The sequence below is a fragment of the Osmerus eperlanus genome, chromosome 4 (assembly GCF_963692335.1).
Source record: "Osmerus eperlanus chromosome 4, fOsmEpe2.1, whole genome shotgun sequence".
Lineage (NCBI taxonomy): Eukaryota > Metazoa > Chordata > Actinopteri > Osmeriformes > Osmeridae > Osmerus > Osmerus eperlanus.
In genome coordinates this window covers 10,814,132-10,829,330 of record NC_085021.1, presented here as the reverse complement: position 1 = coordinate 10,829,330, position 15,199 = coordinate 10,814,132, and the positions used below count along the sequence as shown (strand labels likewise).

At 53.1% G+C, this 15,199-nt stretch overlaps 1 protein-coding gene across 1 annotated transcript in view; it reads right to left on the bottom strand.

Annotated features, from left to right (window-relative positions):
• Positions 1-4,345, bottom strand: part of magi3a (membrane associated guanylate kinase, WW and PDZ domain containing 3a) — a 39,627-nt gene extending 35,282 nt beyond the window's left edge. Inside the window, exons 1-2 of the mRNA XM_062460507.1 lie at positions 4,122-4,345; positions 683-1,247 (exon numbers count right to left, since the gene is read on the bottom strand). Of these exons, the coding sequence (XP_062316491.1) occupies positions 683-1,247; positions 4,122-4,345 (789 nt within the window). The remainder of the gene's footprint in view (positions 1-682; positions 1,248-4,121) is intronic.
• Between the last annotated feature and the right edge of the window lie 10,854 nt (positions 4,346-15,199).

Genomic DNA, 15,199 nt, shown 5'->3' with positions numbered 1-15,199 from the left:
GTCAAGACTGCAGCAATTCGGAATGTAATTACTCTCGGTCAGTGTTTCAAAAGGCTCGGTCAATACTGTCTCATGTTCCAACTGGTGTCAGGAGGGCACACGTCGATGTCTGCGTCGTGGTAGTGCCTGTATGCAGAAGCATGAGGACGGCAAGGTGTATGGAGGAGTAGAAAAGAAAACCTTTTGTGTGTTTATGTGTGTGTGTTGGAGAAGGTACATGCCGCACAGTAGGGATTAGAAGGGGTATTGATCTTGAGCTCCTGGAGCTATCACAGACACCAGGACACTGGAGGGGGGGGGGGGGGGGGGGGTCAATCAATCCAGGCTGGGGGGGCTGAGTGGCAGGCAAACACAGGAGGATGGATGGAGGAACAGAGAGCTGGACTGGGTCGATAGACTCTATCCAATAGAGGAATGGAAAGAGAGATGCACTGGGTGGATAGTCTCCCCCCCCCCCTCCTCTGTGACCTCCACATGATCTCTACCACTCAGAGAGGGCTGCCAGGCCATAGCTGGCAGGAATTCTGTATCTTGGTACCGGAGGAGCGGATTGGGTGACAGCCTGATCTGGTCTCTCTCTGGACAGATGGATTTAGTCAGAGTTGACCCTTAACAGTGACGCCATGGCTGACCATGTGCTCCAGCCCAGCAGAGATTAGGCTCTGCACAGAGAGGCTGTGACCAGGGCCAGAGATGAGGCCCTGCACAGAGAGGCTGTGACCAGGGACAGAGATGAGGCCCTGCACAGAGAGGCTGTGGCCAGGGACAGAGATGAGGCCCTGCACAGAGAGGCTGTGACCAGGGCCAGAGATGAGGCCCTGCACAGAGAGGCTGTGACCAAGGCCAGAGATGAGGCTCTGCACAGAGAGGTTGTGACCAGGGACAGAGATGAGGCTCTGCACGGAGAGGCTGGGACCAAGGCCAGAGATGAGGCTCTGCACAGAGAGGCTGTGACCAGGGCCAGAGATGAGGCCCTGCACAGAGAGGCTGTGACCAGGGCCAGAGATGAGGCTCTGCACAGAGAGGCTTGGACCAAGGCCAGAGATGAGGCTCTGCACAGAGAGGCTGTGACCAGGGACAGAGATGAGGCTCTGCACAGAGAGGCTGTGACCAGGGCCAGAGATGAGGCTCTGCACAGAGAGGCTGTGACCAGGGCCAGAGATGAGGCTCTGCACAGAGAGGCTGTGACCAGGGCCAGAGATGAGGCTCTGCACAGAGAGGCTGTGACCAGGGCCAGAGATGAGGCCCTGCACAGAGAGGCTGGGACCAGGGACAGATTGTGTCCCTCGCTCTGCAGCTTTTCAAAGGCTTAAAAAAATACGCCTTTTAGGATTACTCAAATCCTATAGGAAATTGGCCTAATCCCAAACAAATCCCGTTGGATAATTTCTTGTAATTCATTGCTGGCGATCGGTCTTTGAACCACGGCATCAGGGAGGACAGACGTTTGCTCTCACGCCTGGTTGGTCACAAACACAGAGCCGGGTCTTAATGACCAGTACTGGACTGCAGACTGATTACACCCAAGAGAACAAAGATGCAGTCTCTGAAAGACGGAGAGAGACAGAGGGAGAAAGAGAGGGAGGAGAGAGGGAGGAAGAGAGAGAGGGAGGTGGAGAGAGAAAGAAGGAGAAAGGGAGGAGGAGAGAGAGAGAAGGAGAGAGGGAGGAGAGAGAGAAGGAGAGAGGGAGGAGGAGAGAGAGAAGGAAAGAGGGAGGATGAGAGGGATGGATAGAGCAAGAGGGAGATGGAGGGAGAGGAGGAAGAGTAAATAGCAGATAGTGGGAGAGGGAGGAAGAGGGAAAGAGGGAGAAGGAAAGAGAGGGAGAGTGAGAGACATAGAGAAAGACACAGCACAAGGCAGGCTGGTGTCATTACCAAGGCTGCACCATGGCAACCTGTAGGTTCTATAAACCGAACAGTGCATATGTGCTGTCCCCCTCCACACACACACTCACACACACATCCCTCGATGTGCTCCTGCAGAGCTTAGCTTGCGCCCCTCCCGGCCCCTGGTCGTTTGTCCCTCAGGCCCCTCATCCTGCAGTCCTGCACATGCAGTCCACCACCCCCCACCCACACAACCGCCTGGCCTCGCAGCCTCATGCCAATTATGACCCAGCACACCCCTGCACTCCCCCTCCAAAAGCCCTTATGTAAAGGGATTTGGAGCTGGGTTTATGCCCCGGGTCTCCTGACTCCCAGCCGTTCAGAGCCGAGGACAGAGGGAGGAATGGAGGGAGGGAGGAAAGGAAAGAAAGAGAGAGAGAGAGAGAGAGAGAGAGAGAGAGAGAGAGAGAGAGAGAGAGAGAGAGAGAGAGAGAGAGAGGGGGGGGGGGGGGGGGGGGAGGGAGGGAGAGTACAGTCAGAAAGAGAGAGAGACATGCAGTTAGAGACTTAATTAAAAGCAGCTCCTTCCCTCCGTGCCCCAGTCCTTCCGTTCCTGAGCATCAGAGGCTGTTTCCAGGCCCTCAGCCTTCCTCCTCCATCTCTCCTTGTTCTCTGGCACATCCGCTCCTTAACGACAAGGCTTTTAAGGAAGGCCAGCGCGCTGCATGTTCCTCCTCTCCTGCTGACGACGACTACAGTGTAAATCTGGAATCCTTTTGCCTCAACATTGTTATTCTACAAGCTGGTGTCCCACTAAAGGCTTTATGACCAGATGGGCGGGGTTACGATTGTGTAGCATGGACTCCAGACAAATCAATAGATCCTGTGATTGGGACCCGCAGGCTGGGATTCAAAGTAGACCCTGGAAAACCTTGCTCTTTGGTCGGCCATCCTGAGATAAACGTTGGCACGCCTCATCTCCTCACGGTCACAGAGCACCGTGTGTGTGTGTGTGTGAGGGGTAGGGAGGGGGGAGTGGGGAGGAGAGAAGGGAAGCGAGGGATTGCCAGAGAGAGAACCCGGCACTCCGGAGATCACAACAGTGAGCAGCTGGCCATGATGTCACCAGGGGCCGACACATTGTCCCCTGAAGATGATGTCACGGGGGAGAGAGCTTCTCCAACAGGACAGCCTTTCTCCTGCTGCCGTCGCCCCTACCACACCACACAACCTCTCTGAAAGGCTGGGACAGAGACTGTCCTCACCTGACCCACCAGGAGAGCCACAGCTCAGACACCTCAGCTGCAGACAGTCCATCCAGCCCAGCCCAGGGCCTGGAGCCCTCAGGCCGCCTTATCTGACATGTCTGTCAGAGGAGACCAGGCCAGGGCAGGGAGAGCTTGACCGATGAGCCCAGACCCAATCTCCCCTCACCAGAACCAGGCTTCTTATCAGGAGCTCCATGAGAGTAGCCCTACCCTAATACGCTCACTCAAACACACACACTCAAACACACACACCAGACACCACACACAATCCCGTCGATCCGCTCCTCCAGCCCCGCCTGCTATCTGAGCAGCAAGCTGCCTGTAGCTGTAATGTAGCTGAGCTGGTGAGCCCCAGAGCCTGTATAATGACACAGCGGCCTGAGGCTGGAGAGGGGTTTGATCTCCACATTGTGGTGGTGCACCATGGCCTGAAGGAACCTCTGGATGTGGACAGTGGCATGTGGCCATGGGGCCTTAGCCCATCGTGTGGGCCTTAGCCCATCGTGTGGGCCTTAGCCCATCGTGTGGGCCTTAGCCCATCGTGTGGGCCTTAGCCCATCGTGTGGGCCTTAGCCCATCGTGTGGGCCTTAGCCCATCGTGTGGGCCTTAGCCCATCGTGTGGGCCTTAGCCCATCGTGTGGGCCTTAGCCCATCGTCTGGGCCTTAGCCCATCGTCTGGGCCTTAGCCCATCGTGTGGGGCCTTAGCCCATCGTGTGGGGCCTTAGCCCATCGTCTGGGCCTTAGCCCATCGTGTGGGGCCTTAGCCCATCGTGTGGGGCCTTAGCCCATCGTGTGGGGCCTTAGCCCATCGTGTGTAGCCCCGATAGGCCCCAGGCCTGTTCACCCCTCCTGGTGATGGATGTCAGGCTAATGGGTCTGTTGTTGAGCCATGAGTCACCCACTGATCGACCTCTGCCTTTCTCGCGTCCCCAGGGGAACGAAGGAGGATCGATACGCCACCTCAGCGCTCCCTGAGAGAAACGACGTCTCAGTCCCCTTCCACCTGGAGAGCGAAGCGTACCGGCCGGCTGACCGGGAGAGTGTGGGAGCGGAGGGGGGCGTCTGGGCTGATGAATAGGAGGCCTGCAGCAGATAGGCTCCAGGCTGAGACGGCTCCTCCGCCCCGCTGTGATGTATGGAGTCGGCGGACAGGAGAGGGGAGGATTTATTTTTGGTGCTGGCTCCGGCGGTCACACAGATCCCAGGTGACACGTCTGTGGAGCTGGCTGAGGTCGCTGTTCCCATGGAGGCACACGTGGCCCTCTCTCTCAGCCCTCCAGCACTATAGCAACCAGACTGGAGAGGGGGGGGGGGGGGCTGCATCCTCCGACACACGGGAGAGAGACAGAGACAGACAGAGACAGAGAGAGAGAAAGAGATTGTTCCTCCTCTCAGAGAGGAAGAAGCGTCCTGATTCCAGGGGGAGATACAGGCCCGAGCAACATGAAGGCCAGCCCCTGGTAAATACAGGAGGACAATAGGGTGTCAGCTTAAACAAGCCCATGCTCAGGAATCAATATTGCCTTTGTGGACACCATGTAAGCTGTTTTTTTTTTCCTACCCACCAAACCAAAATGAAAGAAGCAGCCACACAACAAACAGACGTCTTATAGACTTCTATTGATCCCTACTGATCCCCATCTCATGGAGCCAATTCATCACTCACATGTGTTTCTATTTAGTACCAGACCCTTCTAGAACCAGCACATCAGCTCGTTGGAGGGATCCATTATGAAAATGTCTTTTACATCAATACATGAAAGTGGTACAGGAATTATGGTAATCTGTTGTGTAACAAATGGCTTACCAGACATTTTAATCATGATATGTGTACCTGGTATGACCTCGTGGCATGAGTAGCAATGACACAGGGTTTTGACTAATAAACAAATAAAAGAACCAATATCAATGTTATTTGACAGACCCAGGGAGACCAGTTTGGATGTGTGTGGGTTAGTCTGGCCCCTATGCTGTCCTTGCCTCTGCGTGTTCCTGTCTCCATCGCAGCCTATCTCTATCCCTGCGTGACTCAGGTGACAGTTTATACTCTGTCCCTATGCAGGCTTTCACAGGACACGCATAATATAAGGAGGCTATTTCAATGACAGAATGAGACTCATGGAAACAGAGGCTAGGCTAACAAGACCGCAAGGCCACTGGTTAATTGAAGCTCCTTCAATGGATGGGCCCGGGTTTCCTGTTGACACGAGCGAGCGAGGCAGGCTCACACACACACACACACATACACATAAAGGCCTATTGTTCCCAGCCAGGCACTTAAGAGAAGGCTGTGCTCGGCTCTCTCGCTGATTGTTTCTGGCCTCCACCGCACAGAGGGAGCCAAACAACATCATGGTATTATCTCTGCTGTGCACCCTGGACCAGAGGGAGAGGAGCCTTCTGAAGGCACATCCATCAATCTGCCCGCTCCGTCTTCCTGCCTGCCTGCCTGCCTGCCAGTTCACCTGCCTGCCTGTATGCCCACCTGCCTGCCCCCAGTAGAGGGTAACGGTCCCGGTGACGGAGGACATTTTGGTTTGTGGTGTGTGATAGGACACAGCGCATGTGTCAGCACCGGGGGTGAGGTGGGGGCTGGGCGAGGGTGCTTTGTGGACGTTTGTCCTGTGAGGAGGCGACGGAGGTCTGAGAGGCTGTAATTAGCAGACTGGCTCGTCTTTCAGCAGATCTGCAGCGCCAGGGATTCCTCCTGGCTCAGAGGCGGTATTGACCAGCAGACCACCACACCACAGTGCTGCTCAACACTAACACAGGAACAGAGCCATAGATCAATACTGGATGGCCCGTAGCACACTGAATAGTGCACAATATCCCTTAACAGACATACTTACAAACAAAAACAGCTTTGCAGAAACACATACGCGCACACACATTCTCTGAAGTTCAGGGAGAGAGACAGTTCAACAAAACAGATTTCTCTCTCTGTCTAAGGCGTATTCTGGGACAATGAGATTTGAGCAAGCCTTTCTCAAGAACACACACACACACACACAGGTCGACGCCAGGCCCTGCCCATTCCCAGAGTGACTGTTCCACATCAGTGCTGGCTGGCCATGCTCCAGAGAGACAGGGGAACAGAGAGTGAGGTAGTGTAGAGGCATGCGTGGAGAAAGGCCTTGAAATTAGCTGCTGCTGGAATGACTGTGAGAAATGTCAGGAAACACAGCAGCGTGGGGGGGGGAGGGGGCGGGGGAGGGGGCGGGGGGGAACCAGGAATCTAAAGAGCTCTTTGTCCGCAGCTGCCTGTGCTAAACACACACTCGCTAAAAATGTCCTCAAGCAGCTCAGGTCAGTCCCTCTCCTCTCCTTGTCTCCCTCTCCCTCTCCCCACCTGTTACTATGCGTCACTGGGAGGCTGTCTCTCGGCGTGTCTGAACTACCCTGGGTCTGGGTGGGTTGTGGTGTGAGGGCCGCTCAGACAGGTGGAGGGAGAGACACGGCATGACACGACGCCCACAGGGAGACTCACACGAGCCTCAGGCCTGGAGCTCTCACCGGAGCCTCTTCAGACGACAAGCAGACAGACACAACCCTCGGCTCTGTTTTTCTCTCCCAGTTCAAACAAACAGTCCTTTTGATTCTTTACTTGAAAGAGCACAGTGCCAAGTCATTGTTAAGTGGAGCATGGGTGAGTGAGGACGTGTGTGTGTGTGCGTGTGTGTGTGTGATGGGCGGTGGGGGGGTAGTTAAGTAACAGCCCAGCTGGGTTCCAGCAGAGCGCGCATCTGCTGCTAACACACTCCTGTTGTTCTCCCTGATTCTGAGATGAGCCTTGGCCAGGCACGCACGCACAACACCACACACTCACACACACACAACACACTCACACACAACTTTCCTCCCCCCACTTACGCCTGGACCGGGACAAGGACAACAATGGGCTCCATCAACTCCCGCCTGCTCTCCACCCAATCTGTGGGGAAACATTTCCTCAGGTTGTGCGAGTGTTTATGCAACATTAATAACAGGGAGCTGGTCTAATGGAAGACACACAGCCCTGGGGCCACTGATGGAGTGTTTGGCTGGCTCAGGGTGTGACCCACTCCACTTGGCACACTACCCACAGCGGGGCTCAATGACACTCTCAAGGACGCCGTTCCCTCTCCTCCACCACGTGCTCCTCCCTGCTCCTCAGGGAGCGAGGGACGGACAGCCAGATAGGCATTCTACGGAGAGGGCGGTCTGTGTGCTGCTCTGTGCCAGGTTTTGGAGATGATGGAGGACATCATAGCTGTAGTTCGGCAGGCTGGATAGGACTGGTGGTGATGCTGATACGGACTGGCTGGTCTGACTGGCTGGTTGCTCTGGCTGGCTGGCTGTCTGGTTGCTCTGTCTGGCTGGTTGTTCTGTCTGTCTGGTTGTTCTGTCTGTCTGTCTGTCTGTCTGTCTGGTTGTTCTGTCTGTCTGTCTGTCTGGCCTGGCTGATGAGCCAACTGAGGAGGGATAGAAGAGCCGCCACATTGCTTTGTCTCCTGTGGCGAAGCAGCTCTCACCTTGAAAGCTCTTAGAACCCGTCTCAAAGCAAAAGGGACTTCAAAAAGGACTTCAAACGGCCTTGTTCCAGTTAGGAGATGTGTTGCCTCCTTGGGCTCGTTAGGAAAGTTAACCTCTGCTTGAAATCAGCACCTGAGCCATGGCAGGGTCCTGTAGGACCAGGGCAGTGTGGGTGGAGGAAGGTGGCCCACCATCACCACACACTGGGATCCTGTCCCACCAGGAGGACTGCAGGCGCCACTCACACGTGGCTATATGGGTCTCTGTGTGTGTGTGTGTGTGTGTGTGTGAGAGAGAGAGTTTGTGGGGGAAGGAGGGGGGGTGGGGTAGCTTTGCAACTCAGGTCAAATAGCTCTCAAGGTGTAAAAAATATGGTATTTTAAGTTCAGTAACAATTTAAATTCTGGTGCTAATTGGAACTTTCAAATGTGAAGGAGACGGGTCAAACGTCCTAGGAAACTCATCACCGTTCCATTGTTTGAACAGTGTGCTGTGTGGACTTCGAAATGAGGAATGACAGACCTTGGCTTTAATGAAACACAAACAGGCAGACTCTCGTTCTCTTTATCTCCTCTTTCGTCTCGCTCTGTCTCTCTTGTCGTCAATCTCCCTCTACCTGTCTATCTGCCTCTCTCTCTCCCTGTCTCTCTTCCTCTCTCTCTCCCTGTCTCTCTTCCCCTCTCTCTCCCTGTTTCTCTTCTTCTCTCTCTCTCCGTCTCTCTGCCTCTCTCTCTCCCTTTCGCTCTACCTCTCTACCCCCGTCTCTCTTCCTCTCTTTCCTACTGTCTCTCTGCCTCTCTCTCTCTCCCTGTTTCTCTGCATCTCTCCATCCCTGTCTTTCTCTCTCCACTTAAAAAAGGAGCCTCATCAAACAGCAAGGGTTCAAAGTGTACTGGCATAACTACTGTGACTATCTCTGCTGCCTAATGACACTGAGCACAGAAATGCAGCACCCCGACTGTGTGCGCCTAATAATAACACACAATTGTTCTGACATTTCCCCACTGATTACATACAATTGTCGTCACTTGTCCTCTGCCTATGCTCTTGTTAGTGCTGAGGGTAGTGGAGCTGGCCTGGAGGGGCTTATCTGGCTCATCTGTGACCAGCAAGGTGAGCAGGTCTCCCCCTTCCCTCCCCTCCCCTCTCCCCTGCTCACTGGGCTTCATGCTGCAGCCAGTCAGGTGGGTAAACCAGGTGTAGACAGCCTCATCAGACCCAGAGACTCCTGGATCTCTCCTCGCTGCTTGTCTGTGTGGATGTGTTGGTGTGTGTTTGGTAGGGTAAGTGGAGATGGATGCTGTGTTGTGGCAGGCAGGTAGGTAGGCAGCCAGGAAGGGTGGGGGTGGGGGTGGAAGGGGAGGGGAGGCCTGGCTAATTGGCCTCAGCGTGGCTTCCCTCTCTTGTTCAAACACCCCTGAACAGAGTCTAGACAGGCCAGGTCCACAGAACAGCCCTAGAGCAGCAGCAACATTACTCAGACAGAGCCCTACTGGGGCTGGTACACACACACACACACACACACACACAAACACAGCAGCACATTTACAGGAGACTCCTCTTTCATTATTGGAATTGTAGGAACCCAGAAGGTTCTGTCTACCCTCGGCTGAACAGGATTGGATTCCGATTCAGACTGTGTCGTCTTAAACCCGGTGCTGAAGCCAGACAGAAAACACTGGGTTTCAGTTTCCCACAGCTCCTGTCACAGCTGTGTCATTGACACGGGTTGCTGTGTTTAGTCCTGTAGGTGGGCTGGGACAAGGGATGTCCTCAGTGATGTCACCGTGGTTGCCACGGAGGGGAGTGGAGACAACATACCCCTAGCCGCTAAGTGTCACAACAGCAAGGACCCGCTGGGAGAGAGGCAGCAGTAATGGTGCTTTAATCTGCTGGAACCACGGTGCACAGCCCTGCTCCCCGGGCCACCGAGAAAGGATCAGGAAAAACAGGCTCGGCGTGGAAACACAACTCTGACGACACCTCCCTCGAAACCCACAAACAAGCACGGCCAGTTCTGCAGGCCGGACAGTCGGCCCGGAAGGGCGGAGCTAGCATGTTTTACATGAGAGAAGAGGTAAAATGACCCCATGGTGCATTCTGTTTGCCCCCCCCCCCCACCCTTCCCCCCTCTCCGCTCCGCTCCAATGGACACCTTATCTGGAGAGACTGTAGCACTTTGTTGTTGCATGCGGGGCAGGGAGCAACTGGATGGATCTCCTTCAACTGATTTCACTGTTCACACTAAGCCAAGACCGACACAGAGTTCTTAAGAGACTAAAACAACGTTGTTATTTCTGTCATGGATGACCCTGGGGAGATGTCTCCTATAGTCATTAACTGAGACTTAACTTTGATTCTGATGCCTCCACCCACAAGTGGTCCTCTCACTATGCCCAATCAGAAGAACAGAATGGTGCCCTAATGAATCTCTGCTCCCGATGACTCCCTCAAAGCTCTGAAACTGAAATATAGGGACAGGGGAGGGAGAGAGAAATAGAGAGAAGAAAGCAAGTGATGACAGACACAGAGACACAGAGATCAAGAAAAGAGAGCGATACGGAAAAAGAGAAAGATGGAGGGAGGGAAGAGAGGGCGGGGGCCTGACAGAGGACTGGGGGGCCACTTCCACTCCCTGCCACCCTGCATCACCAAGCAAGAAGTGACGAATGAACAGGAGAGTATCCAATAATAGGTATGACCAGGGCGCTGTGGCTCGTCGTTAGCTGAAAAGTGTGTGTGTGTGTGTCTACGGATGTGTGTGTATTTGCCAGGGACCAGTTCCCAGTGTTCTCAGGTGTCAGAAATCCTGGAGGGAGGGGAGGGTTGAGCTGACAGTAAGACCACAGCAGCGGTGCCTAAGGCCCAGGACACATACAGCCTCTCTCCAGTCTGGGATCACCAACCAACCAGCCCGCCAGCCTTACCTACAGTCTGGGTGTCTGGATGACTAACTACTGTAGGCCTCCACTAACTCCTGTGGATTCCACAAGCTTGTTTACAACACTTGATCATTGGTTATGCATGCAAACCTGGACTAATGCTGTTATTTGTTTGAGGCAATAAAGCTGGTCACATATTTGCATTCGGTGCCGCTTGGCTTTCAGGCTGGCGGGCTGCTAAAAACACTTCGATAGACCAAACAGTCAACAATCAGGCTGCAGGAGCCAATGGACCTTGAACCGGTGTTATCCGGTTCTCCTCACACCAACAAGAGGGTCTGTCAGTGGAGTTCTTTCCAGTCATCACCGCAAGATTGGTTTCAATAGCATCCTCTCTGCACCACTTCAAACAGCCATAGTGGGCCACATCTCAGAGGCTGGGATAGGGTCAATCAGCTCAACAGGCTCTAATACCCTCACAGAAACCGAGAGTGAGAGAGAGTAAGAGAAAGAGAGAGGGAGAGGAGAGAAAGTAAGAAAGACAGACAGAGAGAGAGTGAGCTGCTTGTCTTGCTGTTAGACTCCATTACCTTGGTGAAGCTCGGTGCCCGAGGAGAGGGCAACAAAAAACGAGGGTTTAATACGGGCGGGGGGGGGTGGGGGGGCTGATGAACACCAACCATGCCTGGCTGCTCGGAGATAGACATAAATTGGTCAACAAGTGTGTGGATGTGTGTGTGTTTAGATGATATGGTCCTAGAGAACACTTCCTTTACATGAAGAAATATGCTAAACTTATTAAGAAACCATGAATTTGTTTAAATGTACACACGACAGGATGAATCATGGCCACATGCAGCCATGTGTTTATATGTCGTGCCCTCAGCTGTTGACAACATGACGTGAGCCACAACCCTGAGGCGACCTCATGACCCCTGGTCTTTAAGAGGTCATTTGAGTCTAGGGCTGGAGACAGGGGCTCTGTCTAGAAAGTTGTCAACGTTATCCATCACTCGGCCTATGTATAGGTTGGTATGTCGCTGTGCTGCCTGCCTGCCTGCCTGCCTGCCTGATTGCTTGCCTGCCTGCCTGCCTGCCTGCCTGCCTGTCTGTCTGTCTGTCTGCCTGTCTGTCTGTCTGCCTGTCTGCCTGTCTGCCTGTCTAGGATTCTGAGGGCCAGGAATGTTGCACTTCCACAGCATCTGGGCAGGTCTGGGTCAGATGCTGCTGTTTACACCACGTTAGAGCAGATGAACCAGTCCTGTCAGGGTTGTGTCAGGGTTGTATTAGGGTGTCAGGGTTGCTGCTGCTGGTGGCCACACTTGTTAGACCCGTTAGACCCCATTCCCTTAATGATGTGTAGCCTGTTTATCTGAGAGAGCCAACTTCTTTTCACTGAGGCTTGGAAGGAGACACAATTTCAATTTGGAAGGCTGGTGTGTGTGTGTGTGTGTGTGCATCAAGGTCGTTTTGGTTTCAAAACACTTTAAACTACAGCATTGTTATTTGAGAAAAGGGTCAAGGACTGTTGTGGTGAAGGCTGCTCTGTTCTGAACCTGGGGCATTTAGAGCGCACGGTGTGCTGCCTTCCCTTGGAATGGTACAGCATGGCACAGCCTGAAACAAACACACACACACCTCTGAGTCATTCATTCTAAACCAAAGAGAAGAGGGTTGGTAATGTGTAATGTGGGCTGAGTCATTCACTGCACCTCCTGTGGAACTCTCATGTTCTCTTCAGTACCATTCACGTTTCCAGATCTATCTAGTACCAGAGTGAGGCGTAATTAAAAGCTGGAAACCGAGTCTGGGAACATAGTCAAGAGTCAAGAACAGGGCAGTCCTTCTCAGGCATTACTACATGATCCAGACACTGGGCAGGGGAGCTGGGCAGGGGGGCTGGGCAGGGGGGCTGGGCAGGGGGGCTGGGCAGGGGGGCTGGGCAGGGGGGCTGGGCAGGGGGGCTGGGCAGGGGGGCTGGGCAGGGGGGCTCGGGAGGAGACATGCGTGTTGGAGTTCAGGGTCTCACAGTGAAACAAAGTGGAAGGGATGTCAGAGCAAACACCTGTTGGTAACAATACACTGTAGCTGGCGTGGAGGTTCCTAGTAGCTAGCGGTGTTCTCAGCAAACAAGAAATAATCTGCATTCCATACATAGCTTCCATTCTCCAGACAACCATCTTATATTACACTGCTAACATGTAGGGCAAATCTGTTTTTTGAAACGGGAGTTCTGAGAGGTGCATTTTTCACATGGAAGGAATTTTGTTTTGAATAATGCCATGCCATTTATATCCCTCATGTTAGCTTAACACTTCTCTCAGTTCACCTCTCTCTGTCTTTCTCACTCCTCTTCAAGTGGTGTGACACATTTCCTAGCCAATCCTGTTGCACAGATATCGCTGCTCGACAAAGAAGCCTTCAACTTCTTTGCAAGAAGCAAAGAAGCTGAAGGCTGCTTGACTGCATGAGAGAATAAAACATGTATCTTGGACCAGAACGACGGCTTTGGGGAGGGGTCCAGCGGAAGGGTCAACATCTCCCAGCCGTTCCATCAGGCAGACAAACTCATGTGATCAATAGTTCCCGTGGTGTTCTGTATGTGCAAAGTACGAAATAATCCCTCTTAATGGACACTTCACTGGTCATATAATGATGGAGGGGTCCATCAGTAGCATCACCACTCCTCCCCTGTCTAAGGCCTGGCTAGCTGCAGTCTGCTGTTCGCTCCTGTGAGCAGGGTTTCTGGTGCAGTAAGCACGGGAGCCCCGTGTACTGTACAGCGACACACTCCATCCGGAGTATGATCTGATTACATAAGACCTCCTTTCAGGAGCAGCAATCGGGAGGGATGTGCTTATTAGTGGAGAATGGGAGATGCCAATCGGGACATGAATAGAGAGGCAGACAGCTGTCGCAGGGAATGATGTCATAGTATCACGAACGACATGAGGACAATGAGATACGGGAACATCAATCCGATACCTATTTAGAGCTCACGCAATTCTCATTTAGTCAAAGTCAGTGTGGACAATGTGTGTGTGTGTGTGTGTGAGAGAGAGAAAGAGTGTGTGAAGACGTCCTCTACGTCCTTCAGCTTCATGCTGACCGGTAGCCCAGCCCTGGATGCTGACCGTTTGATACGGCCTTGATCAATAACCCTGCTAGGAATGCTAACGGGCATGTCCAGAGCCCTCCTGATGGCCTTGCATTCTGATGAGGCTGCTGTGGGCTTATCTCTGCCGAGCATGGACACTCTGCGAGGGGGAGGAGGCAGGGTGCGAGGAACGTGCTTGCTCCTCCGGACTCACCATGACAGGGTCAGACAGAAAAAAAACCTCATCTCCCCTCGCCCTCCTGGGGCCAATTACAAGCAGAGACGCACTTCATGTGACCCAGTTCAGGCAGATAATAAATCAGTTTTCTCTGTCACCATCTAGCCTCATTGTTGGTCAGACGTGTAAATGTCATTAACCCTTCAGTGCCCTAGGTGGGCTTTATCGAGCCTGTAAGCTCAGATATGAGCTGTACAGTTTGGTACATGGTGCAGTCCCTGTCCCAGTTCCCAGGCTGGGGATTGGCTGGGAGGACCCTGAAAACACAGCTGGGGCCACAACAAGGTAGGTTGGTGTGTTTCTTCCCATTTGATTTGGGTTGTCGCCATGGTCACCATCAGAGAAGCTTAATCGATTCTCCCTAGCGGAGTTACATTGCCAAGCAGCTGAGTGGGCAGAGCTGGCACAGAGGCTGTGGATGGAGGTCTCAGAGAGCGGGCACGGCGCCAGTCTGACATGGCAAGAGACTACGACTGACACCTGACCCATTGTCCTGGTCTGCTTTATTATCTTCAGAGAGAAAACACACAATGCACACACACAAACTGTGGATATTAGCTGTGGGCTAATATCCACCTTTCAAGCGAACCCAGAGACACAAAAGAATGAGTGAATGAAAGAATACAGAAGAGCGACGACAATACACCAGTTCCCACACCTGTAATGTCACAGAACGTCTAGCAGCTTCTGTTGACATGAAAACAAGAACGGAATGAGAGAAATACACAAAGAAAGGTTCAAGAGAAAGGGAGAGTGAGAGAAAGAGAGTGGGAGAGCGAAAGAAAGAGAGCGAACGATAGAGAGAGAGAGAGAGACTGGTCAGCATAATAAAGCCAGCCGGTGGCTTGAGAAACACAAATCCTGTCACCGTGATTGCATTCCTCCTCAAAAGGCCACTGGAACCAGAGAACAATCCCTATCTCTGGCCTAATTTCTCATTCTTATGCATGCACACACACACACACACACACACACAGCTCAGAAGGAGGGCTGAGAGGAGGTTATTTGCAGACATTAAGATTGGAGGGAGCCAAGTGTTCCTGTTCTCCCATGCTGCAGTGCAGACCCAGAGGGGAGGAATAAAAGGAGAAGGATCTAGAAATGAACACCAGACCTGCAGAATGAGGCTCCTCAGCGGTCTCAAAGCAGCAATACCACCTTCATCACAGCCCCTCTACCTATCGCTCTCCTTCCCACTTTCCCTCAATCTTCTATTCTCTCCTTCCCCTGCCTCTCCCAGTATGGGTTCCGGATCCACGCTCTTTAATCCCGGTTCCTCTTGCAGAGGCTCTGTATCTCATCAGCAGATTTCCAGGGCTGAGGTTCCAGCTGCATTTCCTCTCTCTGCTTGTCATACAGGCTTTGCACCG